Raw genomic sequence first — 21,670 nt, forward strand, 5'->3', positions numbered from 1 at the left:
TAATAGAAATTAAAGATAAACAAAGGTTCATAATTAAATGTCTTTTAAAAACAGTGTTGTTTCCAAGCTAAGAGGCCAACAAAGAGCATTGGCGTGTTTTGTTTTTGTTTTCTGTGGTTGCTTAGGTAAAGTCTGGATAGAGGCTCGACATGATGCGCTGTGTGTGTTTTCAATATAAAAACATCAGGAGGACATTAGCACGAATTAAACACAAGCTAGCGGTAACCTTTCTTCCCTTTCGCAGCTCTAAAAAAAGGGCTTGCACTGTATGTAGAGCATGCTGTGCTAGAACTGGCAAGGAGCAGCACTGTATATATCACAAGGAGACAGGTACTTGTTTTTATTACATAGCAACTGATAAAAGCTGGCCTCAGCATATCCAGCAAGCAAGTGGACGGAAGTCAGGGGGCGGAAATTTTCTGTCCCCCAGGGAGTGTTTATTTAACTGATAACAACGTGGGTTGAGATTCAATGAATATGATTTTTTTTTTTTTTTTTTTGGACACTTGTTTACGGCAGATAAGCCATCAGGGAATGGGTACAGTTAACAGATGACACTATGTCCTTGAGAGCGGACGCTAGGGAAGGTCATGCTGCAGCCTGGTGTAGTGCCACTACCATCTCTCTTTCCTCCTGTTACCTCTTCATCTTTATCTCAGCCCTCTGTCTCACTACTCCTTTTTTTTGGGAGGGGGGATTACCGGCCCCTCTCTCTCTCTCTCTCTCCTCCCTCCCTGTAAGCCTTTTCTCATCTTCCTATCTGTCATCAATCTCGATCTTACTGACTCAATTCTCCTCTACCCTGCCCATATTTTCTTTCATCTTCTTCCCTGTCTCTCACCCTCATCTATCGCTCCCTCACCGGATGCTCAAGAGTCAGTGAACTGGTTACAAGAACATGAACTCGACATGTGAAAAGGAGGGTTTAATACTCTCCTCTTTCAGGCCTACTGGCCTCCAGTATGCCTCTAGTATGATTCCAGCAACATCCTGCAGCCACACATCTGAGTTGTAAAAATCCAAAAGGTCACAGGGCAGTAAAAGTCTTGTGTCATGTCCTTTGAAGTCTAAACACATGACTGTCACATATTTTCCAAGAACCATTTCCATTCTCATTAAGCAGACAGTTTGTCCATAAAGCGCTGGGAAAGAATCAAAGCCTATTTTGTTAGCATGGCGCTATTCAGTTTTGTCTGGCGCTTTCATTTAAAAGAAACCGATTGACCACATTTCGCTCTGGGTTACACAGAGTGATCACTCAGAAGTCATCAGCCTCAGTGCACCACTTGATGGGCAGTTGAAAGGGTATATAATGTTTGGAAATCCCAGTCGGTTCAACAACACCACATGTTGCCCCCCCCCCCCCCCCCCCCCCCCCCGCCTGAAAATTCCTCCCAAATCTCTGCAGAGCCGCTCAGACAGTGACAGTCACAGGGGGTATAAGCTCAGCTCCGTCCCTCTAAGTCGTCTGTCTGTGAGAGAACAGCAGGAGTTCTCTTGTACATCCTTCTCTGTCAGCCTGTCCCATTCATCACTCAGTCACTCACACACACACACTGAACTGTCTGTCTGTCTCTCTCTCTGGCTGGATGTCCACCTGAGCATCTGTTTCTGATCACCTGTCTCTGTTTGTATAGTGACTGTTTACTTCTTTACATCTGCATCTGATCGCTCTCATCACAAAGGAACCTGATGACAGGGCTGCGTCTGTGTCACACTAACTACCCACAACACGTGTTGACAGTGAACAATGTTGTCATGATGGATACACAATTCAATTTATAAAAGTGTTACAATACAAAAAAACTTTGAACTGAGCTCTAAATTTTAGGTTCAAAATATTATATTCATGTCTGAGCAGGCTCAGAACGATAGCTCAGCAGTTTTAAAGCAGACTTCTGATCTCCCCAACTGTTCTGTGGGTCCTGCACTCATGTGCCCACTTCTTTCCCTCCTCCTCCTCCTCCTCCTCCTCCTCCTTCATCTTCTCTGTTTCTTCTTCTTCTGCTCCTCTACTGTCCATAAAGGCCTCCTGTCAATCTTATTTTTTTGTGACCATCATTTGTTTCCCTGAAGGTCTGTGTCATCTTACTGAATAATAATTCATGTGGAATTTCTCTGTCCTCACATTCAGTGTATGAATAGCCACATTCCCTGTGTGTGTGTGTTTGTGTGTGTGTGTGAGTGAGAGAGAGTCATTTCTAGGTGAATACTTGACTAATCTGTTTTTCCTCTCCGTCTCCTAAACCTGTCACCTCATTTCTTCTCCTGCCGTGCCTCATAGTTGGAACCTTCCACGTTCTGGTTTAACAATAACTGCTGTCAGATTCTAGAAAGGCCACAGAATTCTGCGATGCCATGCAAACACTGGAAGCCCAACCTGATGACTCAGTAACAACTTTTACTCACAGAAATGTACTGCACAATTTAAAGCTGCTGTAAATCTCATTTTTTGAGAAATTAGACACGCTACAATGTGATTTTGGGCTGTAAAATACTATTGATTTAACATTTAGTTCATCTACTTTTTTTATGATGATTTAACAGGGTCTAAAATTACTACTTATATTTTTCTTACTGTAGTCGCACAATTTCACCTCCTACTACAACATGACTTCTTCTCACAGAATGAAATATGTGCTAACGTCATGTTCTAACATCACATGTTAAGAACAGAAGCTGTAACATCATCAGTCTCTCACTGTAAATGTGCACTGATGGTTTAGAAATGTTACTGTGAGAATAAATTAACCCATATTATTTGTCACTAGATTACAAATAAAGACTTTTTTGTTGCACTGTGGTGGTGTTGTGCATGTCGGGGATGTTTTAATTAAACTTTGTCAAACTAAACAAGATCAGGGAGCAGAATGGTGCGTGCTGATTAACATCACGTTTATCAAGTTGAGTCAATTACCCTGTTACCTTGTTAGACCCCCCCCCCCCTCCTCCTCCTCCTCCTTAGAATATAAAGTTAGCCAGACAGACGGAAATGAGGAAGAAGCCTCTGAGCTTCAGTGAAGGAGACGTATGATTTGATACTCAGCAGCAAAAAAATGGGGTCACCACTGAGTGAAACATCCAGGTACATCTGTCTGTCTTTAGTTACATTTAAACACATGATTATATGAGCCTGTCTTTTAGCCAGGCAGACTGTAGATGTTCTGTGAAAGCAGCGCTGACGGCACCGTCCAGACTGGGGGAAATGTGCACCCCTTCTCTGGATATTTGGGATCTATTATGTATGGAGGAGCTGAGTGTGTACAAGACCAGGGCCGGGTAGAGCTAGACAGGACTGAGTGGGTTACTATTGTGTGTGTGTGTGTTTGTGTGTGTGTGTGTGTGTGTGTGTGTGTGAGAGAGAGAGAGAGAGAGAGAGAGACAGGGGAGAAGGGGGAGCAGAAAGAAGCAATATAAGGAGGAGCATAAAGAAGAGAAAAAGAGACTGACAGCAGACAAAAAAGAAGCAGGGAGGGGAGAAAAGGGAGGAGGGGTGAGTGAGTGGAAAAAGAGGAGGCAAAGGAGCAGAGGAGTGAAAGAGAAATGACTTGAGGGGTTGAGGGATGGAGAGAGAGGTGAATAAAGCGAGCGAAGGAGGGAAAGGGAGAAAAGTATCAAGGCAATGAAGAAGAAAAAAACAGAGAGAGAGGGAGAAAGAGGGGAGGATGTCACCCATGGCTGCCACTCATCACTCACTGCTTAATGACGCTGTTTTTTTCCTCCCTCCTCCCACCTTCTTTCAGTGGGAGAGAGAGAGAGAGGAGGAGGGGGTGAGGGTGTACGGCCCGGACCCAATCTTAAAGGGGTCATACAGAGTTCACAACCTCCAGGTGGGACTGTCCTCCTCCACCAGGGGAATGTTTGTGTATGTGTGATATAAAGCTCATCTGTGGATCAGGAGCTTAATTAAAAGCAACATTTAAAGCCAACTTTTTGCAAGCTCAGCTCTGTTTAGGATGGTTTCACTGGGTTTTGGCCTGACGGTAGTGTAAACATGGCTTCGGTTGGTCCAAAGTTTGTGTTCCTGTGTTTATATGTGTGTATATTCTGAGTGTGTGTGTTTGTTTGTAGAGAAACCTGCCTCCAAACTGTCTGTCGTTTCCTTCTGGGACTTTTTGATTCAGTTTGTGTGTGTTGTATATATATGTGTGTGTGTGGGTGTTTAGCTTCACTTGTCCTCTCACTCATTCCTGTTTCTGGGAAGCATCAGCCGTTTAAAACTCAAATGGGAGGTTTCCTCCCCCCTCCCTCCCTCCGTCCCTCCCTCTCCTCCTCACACCAAATTTGGGGAACAGCTGGGGCGGCCATGACGATGATTTGTCTCCCTCTGCCCGTCTGCCTGACAGGTTTAGAGCATGCACACACAAGCACACACAAACACACACCTACTTGGAGAGGCACGTTTACTAATAGGCACACTCACACACACACACACACACACACATAATTAAACATGCTTTCAGTATCACAGACAGACAGGCACACAGACACAAAAGTAGACACCAGTATAAGAGGCCATGTTCTCAGGGTGCTGCCAAAACACTCTGATTTCCTTTAGCCTGTGCGGCCATACATCAGCTCGGGGCCTCCCAGCCCGGATGGCAGGGGCTGACAGAATGACATGTGTCATTTATCAAACGAGGGGCGCCAGACCTCAGGAAAAGAACAGACCGCCGCGTGACAAAGCCCCCCGAGAGCTCTCCTCCACCTACAACGAGGGGAGTGTGTCATGGGATAGACACTGACAAATCTGCGGAGATAGAACACACATGGATACACGCTGACACCGACACGCAAGCAGACGAAACACACACTGAGAGGCACTTCCAGTGCAGACACAAACCCAGTGATCACATCCATGCAGTACACTGTGTACTCAAACTCAGCAAGGTAGTGTTTTAAATCAAAGACACAGCACAGACAGTTAAATGAACGCCGTCAACATTTAGCGCTACTTTTACTGCCGCCATTTTCACCACTTGGGTGGTGGTGGTGCCTCCCCTTCTGCTCCGTATAGCCACAATGGGCAAGGGTGATGTTTTTGTGTTTTTTGACCACTGTGCATGATGCCATATAAAAGAGTAACGCCGTTTGTTTGCTTGAAAACTTTAAAACACACGGCAAAAAAAAGTGCCTTTTTGGATTTTAAACGTGCTGGCAGCGGACCTACGAACACACAAACCCACACATACGCCCACATATATGTTTCCCTCCCAGCCAGAGAAGCCACAGCCAAAGCTTGTCCTGCTGCCAACAGCAGACCCGTCCTTCTTAATGAACGGTCATTGGCTGCCGAAAGGAACTCTTAGTTGGCAACACCACTCTATCTTCCTCCTTTCATATCCATGCCACTGCATACACACAGTAACCCTTTTTTCCACCTTCATTATGTCTCCCTCCTCTTCATTTCTTCCCTTTCCCTCTTCCTTCTCCCCCCTTTTTTACTCTTTCCATAGCCTGTTCATTTGTCTTCATAAGCCTAATTTATTTTCTCTGCCAGATGCAAGCTGACAGCCATCAGTCACTCTCCCACACAAACTGACGCACATACCTGACCTCCTGACATACAGACAAATGCACTCACATGTTCGTATGTTCGTACAAATGCACACAGCTCTCGTACTTTTTATTCATTTACCCTGTCTCTATCACACACACACACACACACACACATTACCTCACACGGCTCTGAGGTAAGCTCTACCCTCTGTTTTACCCCTGTCCTCCACCCCCGCCAACCCCCAAAACCCTCCCATTAACATTACTGAAGATGGATGTGTCTTCATAGCGGAGATTGATTGCGGATATAGAGTTATGGTGCCATTTATGTGTGCGTGTGTGAGTGTGTGTTAGTGTTAGATGGAGGGCACTTTGGGAGGCGGCGTTGGGAGCTGAAATGTGAGGTAGGCAGGCTTTTCTCTCATTTCCAGAACCTTCCAGCCGTTCGTTGTCTGTCCGCAGTCAGATATTGTGCTCTGTTGAAGGATCGCTTCCTCTTTTCCTGCCTCTCTCACTGACTGTGAAGCCGTTCATAACTGCTGTACACACACACACACACACAAAGGCATGCATGCTCACACAGACACAATTAGGGTGAGATGGCTACTGATACTAGTCCACTTTGAGAGCCCACTACATAATTTACTGACTTTCTCCAGGGACCCTTTTTCTAGCCCTAATCCCTCCTCCCTCCTATCATTTCTTCTTTTGTCACTTTATTGCCATGGTCATCAGGAAGGGGAAAGAACTCCACACACACACACACACACACACACACACACACACACTTACTTCTAACTGCTGTGCGCTTCAACTTATTCTTTTGTTATGTTTTTTTTGTTATGCCCCTGTGCTATTCATCATGCTTAAATCCTAAACTAGTGTTGAAATGAAACAGTGGAACTTTGTTTAATGGAGCGCCAGACTTTAGCACTGCCTCGTCACTTGAGCGAGCACAATGAAAAAGAAAATGTGGCGATGCATAAAGGATAACGGTTTTGATGGTGCACGATTGCTGGAATTTCCCCAGTGACACGCGCAGTTAAAAGCAGTAAAATGTTTGGGGACGTCTGATTGTCCCGAGCAGCATTCTGCCCTGAGGGTTTGCAGTTCTAATTAATTTCCCTAAAGTGACTTTATGGTTTTTAAAGTTATAATTTCTTTGTCTGTCTGTGTGCATGGTGGGAAGAGATGTAATTGGAGTCTCGGAGGTCTGCTTCTCACTGTATTACTGTATTGTGGTGTGCTGCTTATGTGCTTCAGAACATTTTACAAAGAGTTTATGAAATGAAGGCAGTGTGTGTGTCTTATATTAGACTGTAAAATGGCTACAATCAGAGAATCTGTCTGAGGGGGCAAAATTCAGCTTCTGTACATCCTTTAAAGTGCCTTTACACTTTACAGGAAGCACATAACAATGTAGACACAAATAGCACTTAGTTCCATGCATGCTATAAATAACCTGCTAACATATAGCAAATACTCGAGTTCATACTCACTCTGTCACTGCCATCTTTGAGAATCAGAAAATGATGGTATGTTTTGGAGGGTGCTCCTCTTAAAGTGCGTGCTTACACTACGTGTGTGTTTTCCTTCTGTGTATCTGTTCCTTCTCTGTTTTGTTCCTCAGCAGTGTGAAAGGTGGATGGCCTCTGTGAATTGAGGGGAGGGCTGGCAGCGCAGAGAACCTTGATTGATGGCTTATTGTGCAGCCGGACTCAGCTAGACCGAACTGGTTAGGTGTTGACCCTGTTTTGTCCCTTTGCCCCCACAGTGTCTTCTCTTTTTTGTCCCTTAGTTTTGGCGTCTTTCTCTCTCTCTCTCTCTCTCTCTCTCTCTCTGCATCTCACTTCTGTCATACTCAGATACATTATAAGAAGGTTGAAGCAAGGCAACTGGACACACACACACCTCCTCATGCTTCTTCTCCTCCAACTCCCCATGTTATTAAAATCATCATTCTTTCTGAGTACACTTTGTTTGTTAGTGCCCCATCAGGTTTCAGCTCATCAGTCATTTCATCACGCTTCAGTTTACAAGCCTTTATTCGTGCATTTTCTTGCACTTTAAGTTACACACTAAATCGCCAGACACAGACACACTTGTCAGCATCGCCGCCTGGCAGGTTTGGAAGAGATGAAGTTTAACCAAAACACTGGCCACCACTAGTTTAAACTGTGTTTCATCCTGTTTTTTACCGCAATGATTTTCTGCCTCTGTTCTCCACACAACCATAGTGATTTATGGTAATTATCCATCTTTGGGGTCATCCATCAACTGGTTGTTGCTAGGCGATGGGAGCAGCTGTTGTTTAGTCGGGGGGAAGCTCTACTGTCAGGGGCAATGCAGGTGAATTCAAAACACGACGTCTGTGAAGAAAGGATGTGTTACTTTGTTAGCTTGTTAGCTTCATGAGTCATATTTTTTAGATCTTTCTGCTGCTATAATGGCAGATCTTGATTAAGCAAAATAATATTCGTGCAACGATAGAAGATTCAGACAATATTTAAAGGATGTAATCCAAACATTGCTGCTTGTTCCTAACAAAGGAATTCTAAGTAGTGAAGAATCTGTCAGTATTTTTTTGTTTTACCACATGACATCTGTCTGACACAGCCTGCAGTGAATCAGTGTTTGGCATAGGTGGAGCAAATCACACTCACATTATCATTAGTAATGCTTTAAAAACAAACCAGATGGTTTTGTGCAGCAACCAGAGTGATGTTCAGTTGTTGGAAGTGTGGGGAGGTTTGGCAGAAAAGTGCTGGAATCTGAGGTGGTGATGATCTAATGGCTGTTGTTTCATCTCCGAATACAGGCAGGCACCAGCAGTGGTGGGAAAAGGTGATTTATAGACTGCAGTCAGTGTCATAGCATGTCAAAACTGGCTCATGAACACAGGGCAACAAAATGAAAGGAAAAAAAAAGGAGAGGAAAAAACGAGTTCTCCATTTTTTATTTGTTTATTTATTGTATGCCTGAGGTAAAAAAAAAGTATAATAAACTATTGTGCTAAGGTGTTAGGTGCTGTATTTGTATCCACCCTGCAGTAACATCATGGAGTTGAATGATCAATCTAATAAATTCAGCAGTGGTGACAACAACTCCAACAACAGCCTGATTCATAAATCATATCCTCAGCAACAGTCTGAGACTACAGGAAGAGACTGAACACTCAAAATTAGCAGAAGTGCTAAAACTAGGCAGCACCTCTGGTTCCCTCAACCCATTTACTCACAAAAATATGCCCATAAAATACTCCACAAGTCATCGATAAGTGTTCGTATTTGTCACAGAGGTTATTTTTATTTCATTTATATCAATGCACAAAGTATTGATTTTTGCACAGTACTGTTCAGGTTAGCATAAAATGCTTGTGTTTGAGCAAATTAAAGAACAATGACCGCATCGGCCACAAATTTAACTAATAAAGAATCAAAAAGGTCCATTTTAAAATGACGTCATATACCAGGTACCAGCATGGGGTGCACAGTCTGTACTGCGTGTTTTTGTTTTCCCAAACCGGAAGAGCTGTGGAAGCTGAGAAGGTGGATTCGTACAACACATGAGCTTTTAGAAGCCCTGGAGCTATCGTGCCATATGGTGGGCTATTCTGTGTGGGTTAGGGGAGGGTGGAACTGAGGTGAGGGGCGGGTAGGGGAGGTAGGGTGGGGGGTGCTGTTAGGTAGGCTTCTACATGTCTGATTTAGGAAGCGGTGTGTTAGATCATGGCTGATACACGGTATCCGTGGCAACACTCCCAAAAGTATCACAAGCTATGTAAAATATGCCCTTGAATTGAACCATGTAAGGATGCTTTCATCACAGGAAAATAGAGACTTTAGCAGAGAGAGTTTTTTGCTAATGATTTGGATCATTTGAATGGCAATGAAAGTGAGTTGACAACTAGCAACTGTGTGAGAAGAGATGGTGTTTTCCTCAGCGTGCATCTTCCATAGAGTCCAAAGAGAGAGTGTCAGGTCCTATGAAACCAGAGGAACAACTGAAAACCCAGACTGAAAAAAGGAGCAGGACAGGGGGAAAGCGGAGAGGGAGAGGCAGAGATTGCCTGACATACTAAGCATTACCATAATTGGCTTTTCTACATGATAGGACAGAGGAAATAATAATGTCATTTTATTTACAGCCTTCTCTCTGCCGAAACACACACACACTCATGCACACCACACAGGTCAATGACACACACTGATCAGGCCTGTCCAAAGCCATCAGAGGTGAGTGGCAGGGAATGGAGGGGCCGGTGACAAAGCGAAACGGGAGAGAGAAATAAGACTGCCACGCCACAGCTCCCATTTTGAAGGGCCGCTAAACGTTGTGAAGGGAGCCTCGCCGGGCCAGCTCCGCTGTGGTTTGCGGTGCTCCGACATGCGGGGTAAATCAGCAGGGTGAAAGCTGGTGGAATTGGACATTAGCACTGCAAATGAGAGCCAGGATTGCCCTCTTCTCTCAGACAACATGAATAAATGAAGAAGGTTTAAAGGGAGAACGTGTGTGTGTGTGAGAGAGAGAGTGACAGAGAGGGAAGGGACAGAAAGGAAGGTTGTGTTGATTGTGCCACTGCTATGTTGTACTCACAACATGCTGTGTGTTATCTTGTAGTGTTTAGGATGTCTGACACCTGGCAGCTAATATAAATGTAATTATATGATACTTTTGACAAGAATTTGTGCTTTGAGTGTGCGTGTGTGTGTCTGTGTCTGTGTGTTGGGCTGTAATAGATCCAAGTGATAACATATCTCAATTTTCTTTTTATTTGTTTAAAAAGTAAGGCATTGTGAGTGTGTTTGCTTGCATGGACCTCACACACAGCTCTCTGCCTTTTGGGAGAGGAATGTAGCGTGGAGTGCATGTTTGCATTTGTGTGTCTGTGTGTGTGTGAGGAGGGGATGTCCTACTGTGGTGTCACCTGTCTGCAGCAGGAAATCCTGGACTTTGGGCACAACAATAGTGACAGGCTCCTCTCCAGACGCAGATGGCTTCGCTTTCCCCCCACTAGCCACATTGCATCTCGGCTTGCACCTGACACACTGTGACACTCGAGACAAACACACAAACACACACTAGCCACACCTACCTTAACACAAACCTGCACACACATGGCAGAAGTGTAACTGATTTCTCTCCCCTCACAACTCATGCTTTGCTGTTTAACTTGTTTCCCTGTCATTTTTTTTCTCTGTCAGATATTCTCTCTCTCTCTCTCTCACACACACACACACACCTCTTGTTCACTGGCCTAAACATATCTTTTTTCCTCTCTTTTCAAAACTTCCCCTCTCTTCCCTATCCTCTCTGACAGCACAAAGTGGGCTTACGTTTTTGACTGACAACCACAACAGACACTTTTCTCCCTGAACCCCCCTTCCCCAACCCTTCCTCCCCTTCTCCCCCTGTTTAATCCCCTCCCTATCCCTCCCTCCCTCCCTCTCCTCTTCCTCTTTTGTTCTGAGTGACGCTCGAAAGCCGCCGTGTCAGCATCTTTTCCATCTCTGATTGCCTTATTAGCCGCCGGTGGCACCCGCAGCTTTTCTGACACAGATGGTGAAGGAGAAGGCCTAAAAAAAAGGAGGGGGGGGGGCTAAAAATGGCTGACTTGTGTTTGTTGTTGTTACCTTCCCCTCCCACCTCTAACCAGTCTTGTTTGTGTGGACACTGACACCTCAGGCTGACACTGACACAGTCCTGACACTGATGCCTGTCAAGGCAACATTCAGAGGATGGCAGGAAAAGAGCAGGATGTAATATTGGTGTGAGTGTGTGAGTGTGTGTGTTTATACTGCTGTCAGGTTTCTCTCACTTTGTCAGTGGAGATGTTTCATCTTTAACTAGTCTCACCACATTGACTTTGAATAGGCTTTGCATTGACTTCAGTAGAGTGGACAGGTCTCACATGTTGCTGAAAGCTGTTTTTTAAAATAAAGTTCAAATTTAGTCACCAACTGAATAAATGCAGCAAAGGTAGCCCAGGAATACTTTTAATTAACAAGAGGAAGGATGCATGTTAATATGTTTCTCACACATACGAGGCAGCTGTAGGACCTCCAGCTTTTCCCAGGCAGCTGTAACTGGCACCTCGCAAACATCAGGTATTATGTCCATTCCGATTATGGGATAGAGAGCTACATGCTGTTTGAAGCTGACAGCACATCTGCCTCCTCACTGGAGACTGATTCTGGCACCTCAGACAAGCATCTTACGAGGGATGGATTGGGGGAAACTGCCTTAGCATATTTAACCCTCTATTTTCCCCCCTCTGCTTGCCGCTGTGTGATGTTTGCCTCTAAATCTGCCTCTGTGATCATTTTTAAACCTCCTTTTCTTTGTGCTATTTTATGCATCTTAGAATTAAAAGTTTAATTCAGACTTATGTTGAGATAGAGAGAAACCATTTTCCATTTATACAATACATTTCTTTCTTTTAAAATGGCACACTTGACGCCGTTAGTACTCAGGGAGCACAAGCAGTAACAACACAGCTTGTCATGTCCACTGGCCGTTTCCGAGCATCACGCTGTGAGGACTTCCACAGCCGATGCCAAGTTGACTCCAGCCAACCATGGCTTGGCAGGGCTGACGCAGCTGGCATTTTCCTCCACTATCTCTTACTTGTGCATCCATAGTATCTGTGGCATGTTGGAGAAGAGTCGAGCAAATCAAAGTCAGGAACAAATCTATGGTTGCTGTGCAGCAGTAAAATACACAGTACATGCTGTTAACGCGATGCAGCTGTAGGCTGTTCAGACTTGAAAATGGTTTTTATATTTAACGAAATCCCCAATTGTTGCTTTTGTGTTTTAAAACTCACAAGCATCTCACTGTTCGTCCCTGCTCTGTACCCTTACTGAGCTGTAGTGTTCAATATCTCCATTAGGCAGTACAGTCAGGAGGACTATCTGTCATTGTCAAGATGTGGATGTTTGCCACTTTATTACTGCAAACCTCTGTCCTCTGCTGGGACTATTGACAAAAGCCTCGTTAGAATTATTGCACCCACCACCTACATGTAGTGAGGGCACCAGGTACATTCTAGTGGGTCAAGTGTGAAGAAATGTATGTCTAATGTGACTTTTCTCCTTTTTTTCCCAGCTTATGGACCTGAAGATGAGTTTAAAGTGGGCAAGGATGATGAAGAGGAACACCTGCAGGATGACGGCCTCTCTCTGGATGGTCAGGATGCAGACTATCTTTGCAATGAGGACGAGGATGCAAAAGATCGTTACAGCTGCCAAAACTCTCCACTCAGCAATGGCACTAACCCAGACGCAGGGTATGCTTCCCCCCTCAGCACCACCAGTGATCAACTGGCGGATCTTAAGACCACCTCCTCCTTCACTGATCCGGACAGGGAAGAGGAGAAGCTGGGGGAAGGTACTGAATCCATCAATGGGCTGTCACTGCAGGACAGTCTGGAAAAAATGAAAGCCGTCTATGCAAACCTGATCTCGGATGCTTCCTGGTCCAGCATTGCTATGGACATGCTTAAAAGTAAACAAGGGAAGAATTTCACAGAAAGTAACAGCAGTGGGAGCAATCACAAAGGGAGCAACGGGTTCCTGAACAGTCACAGCCCAAGCATGGTCCACGTTAAGAACAGATGTAGCAGCAGCAACACCTCAGCCACTACTAACATTACCACCAGCAGTACCACTGCAAAAACAGTATCAAGCAACAGTGGCATCAATGTAAGTGCTGGCGGCACAGGAGGATTAGCATATGACTGGCATCAGGCAGCTTTGGCTAAAACCCTGCAGCATACTCCATACCAACTCCTTCCTGAGCCCAGCCTTTTCAGCACCGTGCAGCTTTACAGGCAAAACAATAAGCTCTATGGCCCAGTATTTACTGGAGCCAGCAAGTTTAGGTGTAAAGACTGTAGTGCAGCCTACGACACTTTGGTTGGTCTCACCGTGCACATGAACGAGACGGGCCACTACCGCGATGACAACAAGGATACAGAGGACGACCGAAGCAAGAAATGGTCAAAGCCACGCAAGAGGTCTTTGCTCGAGATGGAAGGCAAAGAAGATGCCCAGAAAGTTCTCAAATGCATGTACTGTGGCCACTCCTTTGAATCCTTGCAAGACCTTAGCGTTCACATGATCAAAACAAAACACTATCAGAAAGTGCCTCTAAAAGAACCAATGCCAGCCCTCACTTCAAAGCTGGTACCCCCTACCAAAAAAAGAGTATTTCAAGACTTGATGTCGCCAAGCTCTCCAGAGTCTGTCTCATCTGGGATGCTCCTGGGTGATTCTCCCAAAGACCAAAAAGTGGCCAATCCCTATGTCACTCCCAACAATCGATACGGTTACCAAAATGGTGCCAGTTACACGTGGCAGTTTGAGGCAAGAAAGGCACAAATTCTCAAATGCATGGAGTGCGGCAGTTCACATGACACCTTGCAACAACTAACAGCCCACATGATGGTCACGGGACACTTTCTTAAAGTCACAAACTCAGCCTCTAAAAAAGGTAAGCAGCTTGTTTTTGACCCTGTAATTGAAGAGAAAATTCAGTCCATCCCTTTGCCTCCCACTACCACTCGACTCCCAGCGCCCAATGGTAAATCACAGCCTGACTCCCCACTGCAGCCCTCAAGCCCTGAGGAGAAACTTGAAGAAAAGAAAGATGAAAAAGCTGAGGATGAGAAAATGGAAGTTGGAGAACTAGAGAAAAAAATAAAAGAAGAAAACGAAGATCCCCCTGAAAAAGCTGACAAACCTGCAAAGGCTAAATCATACCAGTATCTTACAGAAGAAGACCTAGAAGAGACCCCTAAAGGAGGCCTGGACATCCTAAAGTCTTTGGAGAACACTGTTTCAAGTGCAATCAGCAAGGCCCAAACAGGAACACCATCCTGGGGCGGATACCCCAGTATTCACGCTGCTTATCAACTCCATGGATCTTTAAAGTCTACCTTGCCGTCGTGTGCACAGGTTCAACCTTTGTTCAGCAGCACAACTTTAAAGGCAGTGTCGTCTGATTTAGGCTCATTGATCCATTCACCAAATAGTCCCTCTCCACCTCCAAGTCACAAGAGCAATGTCCTGGCGATGGAGGAACTGGTGGAAAAGGTAACAGGGAAAAAGTCAGTTAAGAATGAAAAAGAAGAAAAACCATTAGAGAGTAAGTGTAGATCTGCAAAGTCTCCTTTGCCAAATCCAAAGGACAAACAGGCCTCACCCAATCCAGAAAGCCTCCCAAAGCCATGGAAGAGCAGTGCAGCAGAGGATCCGGCTGAGCCAAGAGGCAAAGAAGAAGAGCAGGCAGAGAGTAAAGTAGATATACAAATAAAGAGGGAAGTTGATTCACCAAAAAAGCCTGTAAGCAATGGCTGCAATAACCTGAGCATCATCACTGATCACTCGCCTGAACAACCGCTTGTCAACCCTCTAAGTGCTTTGCAGTCGATCATGAACAACCACTTGGGAAAAGCCGCAAAAGTCAGCAGCCCCTTCATAGATCCCTTTGCAATGCTTTATAAGATCAGCAACTCTGGTCAGATTAAGCAGGCAGAGTCTGTCCGTCAATATGATGACGATGACGATGATGATCAGCCCATGGACTTAACAAAATCTAAAAATGACAATGGAAGTATCGTCAAGAGTACAACGCTAAGCAACAATGTAAACAACAGCAAACCTGTTTTCAAAAACTTCTCCCAGTCATCTTCTCCACCTTTGCGAGAAAATGCTTTGATGGATATTTCAGACATGGTGAAAAATCTGACAGGTCGTTTGACACCAAAGTCTACAACCCCATCTTCCATCTCTGAGAAGTCAGATATAGATGGCTGTACGTTTGAAGACGGCATGGAGGAGTTGTCTCCCATTCAGAGACGGAAAGGTCGACAGTCAAACTGGAACCCCCAGCACCTCCTGATTCTGCAGGCCCAGTTTGCTTCCAGTCTTAGAGAGACTCCCGAGGGAAAGTTTGTAATTAGTGACTTGGGACCCCAGGAACGGGTCCACATCTGTAAATTCACTGGCCTCTCCATGACTACTATCTCACATTGGCTGGCCAATGTAAAATATCAGTTGAAGCGGACAGGCGGCACAAAGTTCCTCAAAAATATTGACTCTGGCCAACCTCTGTTTTTGTGCGGTGACTGTGCTTCCCAGTTCAGGACTCCCTCATCCTACATTCACCATTTGGAGTCTCACCTTGGGTTTACCCTTAAAGACCTCTCAAAGCTTTCCATAGACTTACTAGAGCAGCAGGCCATCGGCAGAATAGAGGACAAGACCTTTAGTTCTTCTAGACTTACAGAGGAAGACGCTGCCTCAGTACATCAGTGCAAACTGTGCAATCGGACATTTGTGACCAAACATGCAATCAAATTGCACCTTTGCAAAACACACGGAAAGTCGCCGGAGGACCATCTCATCTTTGTGAAGGAGCTGGAAAAGTGAGAAGCAGTGAAGTCAAATGAAGTCGATGAGCACGACAGATTACTGTTGCACTATAACTCTAAGCTACAATCTGTCATAACAGATAGTGCCACAACAAACACGGAAGCTTTAATACCACATACTGTAATTATTCAGTTATTCATTTATGGGTGGAGCTTGCACTGCAGATGCTCTTGTAAAAGTTTTGGTGATGAAATTTGTACCAAATTGGTGCAGCAGCCATGGCACTATATAGTCATTGACTGATTGTTGCTTTTCTAATGCACTGCATCTTATCTGAGCCTTTAGGAAAAGTCCATCTGTTGTTTTAAAACTGGACCATGCTCTTATTTTGATCACTGTCTTTTCTTTTTTTTTAAGATGAATATAATTCAACACAACTTGCATATTATTTATGAGACAGTTTGTGCATGTTTTTTATGTAAAGCAGTGAGTATGTTATGTCTAATTAAATTTCAGCCATGATGACAGAACTGATATCCCGGTTTTAAGCTCAACCTCTGAATACAGCTGTTTATATAAAGGGGGGAAAAAGTATTCTAAAATATTAAAGGTGATTCCAGCACTTTAGTGTAAGCTGATGAAGAAATGTGTGAGTAAAAAGGACAACATGTGATTTATTTGAGTTTTAAATCAACATCGTCAGGACTGAGCATTGTTTTTTTTTTTCTATTTGCCATTAATTCACAGAAATTGTTTAAAAAAAAGAATCTTTCTCTAAGATATAATTTCCTGGTTGTTTAAAAAAATGTACAGTATTTGCGTTGGTAGTGAAGCTACAGTTGTAAAGTTAATGAAGTTTAAAACTTATTGTATGAATAATCAGCAAGTATGTATACATGTATGTCAGCATATCTTGCTCTTTACAGTTCAGCATTATTTGTACTGTGTGCATTTTTACAATGTTATTTTCTAGTCAAATGTGGGTGGGTGGGTGGGTGGGAGGGGAGGGTCGGGTGGATAGATGGATGGATGGGTGGGGGTCTGTAATGTTAAGGAATATTGTTGGACCTCAATGTTTCCTTTTTCCAGTGAAGAGCAGGTCCCTCAATGTGGTTTACATAAAATGACAGAGCTTACCTGCGTCTGCCCAGATGCTTGGGACTGTACATAACATTGAAAAAAAAAAAATCATTCAGATTTCCAAGTTTTGTCATTGACCCAGTTATTCAGAATGGCATTCTTTTATCCTCAGTTGTAAAATAAACTCCATGTCCTGGATTAAACTGTGGTGTTTGTTTGAGTGATTTTGAATTCCATTTAAAAACAATTTTATTATTTTTTTATTATTTTTTATTTTATATATTTTTTTTAATTTTAAATTATTTTTTTTAATTTTTAATTTTTATTTTTTTTATTACATTTTTAACCTTTTCTCTGTAGAAATACAACAGTACTGGTTGCATTTTAATGGGATTTAAATGGTAAATTTAAATGACTGGTGTTTTTGTGGCTGTGGTAGTCATCATCATGGCTAAGTAGGTTTTGGTGTATAAACCTTAATGTGTGAAGTTGCTTATAAAAGTAAGCAAAAAAAAATCCTGCTGTACTTGCAGTGAAATGTCTCTTCAAATGTCCGATCTCAGTCACAGTCCTTGACAGCCAGCACTTTGACAGCACTGATCCTTCATCTTGAAGCAGACAAACAGCTGCTCAGACTCGGCAAAATGAACTCCTCATCCTTCCAGAGGGACTGGGGGCTCTAAGAGGGTCGAGTCTGAACAACTTGAAGCATTTTTTGTGGGTGGGGTGGGGGGGGGGTGTAAAAATGGTGGCAATCGCCCCCTCCCTTTTTTCCATCAGGATTCATTGTCATACAGAGCCACCTTCTTGGCTGGCTTTGTTGGGACAAACACAAGGACAGCCACATCAAATCCTCTAAACTTTTGTTCTGAGAGAAGGCTTGCTGCAGCACATTCTGGACTGTTTCCAATTCCCACTGAGAGAGCTGCTGCTTTCCCACTGTGAACCACAGCTCCTCCAACCAACTGCTGTATGAACTGTTTCAAAGACTGTCCAATGCAACAAATCTCAAAGATTCTCCACTGTCAATCACTCGGCAGGGTGATTATTTCAGATTCTGACCTGTTCATAAGTGCCAATGGAGGTTGAGTGAGGCTGATGATAGCTCCGTGCAAGCTGGACTCTCTCTTTGCTTTCGTAGCCATAAAGGGAGACTGAATAATGGAAGCAGAGTACAGGGTTTGAGGCTGCTGCTGTAACACTGAACAAAAGCTGATGAGGGCAGTGAGCCCGCTTAGAGTTTAAAGGATGATCCAAGTCCCTCACCTAACAGTTAAGGAATCCGCTTATACCAGCCTGCTTTGGCAGGCTAGCTAGTGTCGTCATCATCTGGAGAACATAAGCATTTCTGTTGGTCATTTTACTATGTCCAAGCATGGTTAGCTTAGCATCTATCTTTGAGCCAGTGACCAATCAGAGATGAGTTTACCTGTAAGCTTACGTTATGTGCCAGGTCTCTTCATGCTATATTAGGCTGCTAAACTCTTCCATTTCCATAACCACCTGACACCGTATTAGTGTGTCATTTTTATATAGCATTAAATGTACATGAGGTTTTCTTTCAGTTTAGAAATGTCAGTAAAAGCACAAGCAATTTCAAATAGAGACATAATCTCTTTAAGGGAAAAAAAGACATTGTTATAAAAAAAAACCTGGATTTGACTTAATGGTTTAACATAGAGCTAAGCTTTATAGTTCAGCAAGTGAGACACCTGATAAAAGAGGCCATGACACGTCTCCACTGAAGGTATTTAAGTCGACATGCTCCCACCCCACGCAGCTCTTGAACACTAGCCTGAGGCATTCCTCCCAAGAAACAATAGGGTTCCAGTGCCTTCCAGCATGTTCACTGTGCCACTGAAACATAAGAAGCAGCAGTCGCATACAATATAGGTCCAATCCAATGTGGTGGCAAGTTGCACGAGTATAACACACAGAAAGGTACTGAATGTGTGTCCTGGATGAGAGGCTGAGCAGAAACACATAATAAGTCTTTATTTCAGAAATGTCAGGGTGAAAAGGTGAAACATTTTGTCTTTTTTCATAGAGAAATTGATCATTTCTAAATGATGCTCCTCACATTCAGAGCTCTCCAAGCACCTCCAAACTGCCCAGATCTCGTGTACCCATACACTCAGATCTTCGTCAACCCTCCTTCTCTCCCCTCTCTGGAACTCTCTATTCCAGGACTTTCTTACTATCTCCCCACCTTCCAATCCCATCTCAAGACTCAACTTTTCAAATTGGCCTATCAACACGACACCCACCCCATCTTTTAAAATACTATAATTTTAAGTAGTTGTTTTTGTTTTTAAATTTAAACACATCCAAAAAAAACCTGCAAAGATCCATTATATAAACAATAAATAAATAAATATATACATTTATAGCCAGATTTGGGGATGTCCTAGTTTAAATACATGCATCATTACATGCAGGATTTTACCTCCTGCTGTGATTCTGTGCTGCGTTAACAGAGGAAGTTCCTGCAGGATCATTCAGCTGCTGTGAATATCCTGCTCTATGTGGCTTCATGTATGGTCTGTAAAACAACCCATCTTCTGTCTTGTCATCACACACACAAAGGCTCCACGTATGACTTTGTCAGGCAGTCGCTGTTTTGTTTGTTCTTGCGTGACTCTTGTTTGCTTTAAAAACAACACAAAATAAATTGGCTCCATGTCATCACCATTATCAGAGGCTCACAAGACAGCCGCACAAATCTGATGTTAAACAAAAGGCTGTTTATGACAAGAGGCGTCATGATGCGGCCTGTTATCCATTTATAATAATCCAAACGGAACGCTTGTAGTCGCAGTGAGCCGCTCCGCCACTGACTACTAACATCTGTACATCCATGAAGTATTACATGTCAGCGAGACGCACACAATAGTGCAAGGCAGTGTTTGAATCCCTGTGACATGCATATCGTGCATACCCATGCCGACAGCGAGGATTCGGTGAATTAACCCCGTCCTCTCTCTCTCTTCCCCTCTCACTGCTGCTGTGTGGGCCGACCTTCTGTTGATCGCTGAACAGCAACACCTCGCTTTTCAAAACAAGGAGAAATATCTGGGATAATCTCTAAACATGCTAGTGGACAAAAGCTGCTCTCAGAAATGGGAGTTCTGGCAAAGTTCTCTTACAGAAAGACACCGTTTGTTATCATGTTCCTAATACTGTAGTTTTGTTTGCAGTATAATTAACAATTATCTATAAACAGTTCTACTTAAAATGTAAATATAACACATGTTATTATTAAAAACAAGACATCTTTCATTTCTTTGTATTAATTAAATGCAGTTATACATGTTATTGTAAATAAGATTAAAACCAGAATATTCAAGCAAATTATGAAAACACACATCATTTTTTTCCAGTGTTCCTGCTGATTGCTCTTCACAGGTCGAGTGTTTTAACAGAATTTTATTTGTATCAATGCTCGCTTCATCCCATGTGATGATCCAACCTCAGGTAGAAAATAAACACACCTGAGGTGTCAGACTCATTTCGCTCTGCTGCAGCTGTCCTGACAGCCAAACAATATAGCACCTTAAATTTTTGTAAAAAACATTAAGCCTCGATGCCAGACATGCAGCAAACCTGAAGGTTTAAAATCACCCGAGACATCTCATCATGGACAGAGGGTTGAATCCGATTGCTTGTTGACACGTTTGTCCCCGCTGAGATCTGCCGGCAGTCAAAAGCATCGTGTAAAGTGTTGTGTACCTGTCAGGAATGAGCCTTGTTTTGGAAGATACAGACGACACAATTCATCAGGCCGAGCGAGAGCCTCTTGAAGAATGGAGAAGTGACAAAGTCGATTCTTTTGAGAATAATGATGGCTGCCAGCGTTATGAATGGATGGAGTGTCTTTTAGGATCTATCAAAGCCTTTTCCTGTGCTGTAAAACCCACAGGTGTGATGTACCTTCACTGTTCTGTCAAAGACTTTAAAACATTGAGACATTTATATATAATAATAATTTATAAAATGTTAAAATTCTGTTAAAAATACAAAAGCTTTTCATTCTGTAAGTTCATTTATTTAATTGAAACGGTGTGAGAATAGAACAAAAGTAAACAAAGTGACTAATTTCCATCTCCATCGTCTTTTTTAGGATATATAGCTAATGTGTAATTGGCTCCTTTAACATGTAATTGGGAATCTGATCCTGCAGCAGAATAAGCAGGGTGCCTGCGTGTTTAATAACTCGCTGCATGTTCATATTGGCTTTGAATATGTGCTATTTAGGACCTCAGAAAAAAGTAAATAGGTTACACTCAGGCTGCTGTGGTTCCCTTTTGCAAATTCCTCATTATTTTGAACTATTCCTGGTTTTGGTTGCCAGGTTTGAATGTCAAATGTCGTATTTATTTCATCTTGAGCTGTGGGAGAAACCACTGTCAGGTGGTTGGGTTTAGACCCTTGGACAGTGTGACGAGTCTCATTCACATTCTGTCCAAACCTGACATCATTTGCATGAGAATAAGCCCAAACTCTGCAAACGTGACACGTCCCAGACAAGGGATCACAACTTGGCTGTCATATTAGGCCGGTAAATTCAGGTGACACGGATCCTGTGTCCTCATCTGGGCCAACCTGACAGTGGTTCATGTTCCCTGCTGTCTTTTTCTGAGGGGTTTTGTGAGGGGAGGGGGGGTAGCTTTTAATCAGCATGACGAACCCTGCCACCCCCTGCGCACACACACACA

At 43.5% G+C, this 21,670-nt stretch overlaps 1 protein-coding gene across 2 annotated transcripts in view; it reads left to right on the forward strand.

The window, feature by feature from the left end:
* The window catches only part of tshz1 (teashirt zinc finger homeobox 1), a 121,195-nt gene extending 104,623 nt beyond the window's left edge, over positions 1 to 16,572 (forward strand). For both annotated transcript variants that reach the window (XM_028396444.1, XM_028396434.1), the window contains exon 3: positions 12,607 to 16,572. In XM_028396444.1, coding sequence (XP_028252245.1) covers positions 12,607 to 15,932 — 3,326 coding nt within the window. In that variant the 3' untranslated portion in view covers positions 15,933 to 16,572. The remainder of the gene's footprint in view (positions 1 to 12,606) is intronic.
* Positions 16,573 to 21,670: the final 5,098 nt, after the last annotated feature.

Source organism: Parambassis ranga, chromosome 2, assembly GCF_900634625.1.
Source record: "Parambassis ranga chromosome 2, fParRan2.1, whole genome shotgun sequence".
NCBI classification, from domain to species: Eukaryota; Metazoa; Chordata; class Actinopteri; family Ambassidae; genus Parambassis; species Parambassis ranga.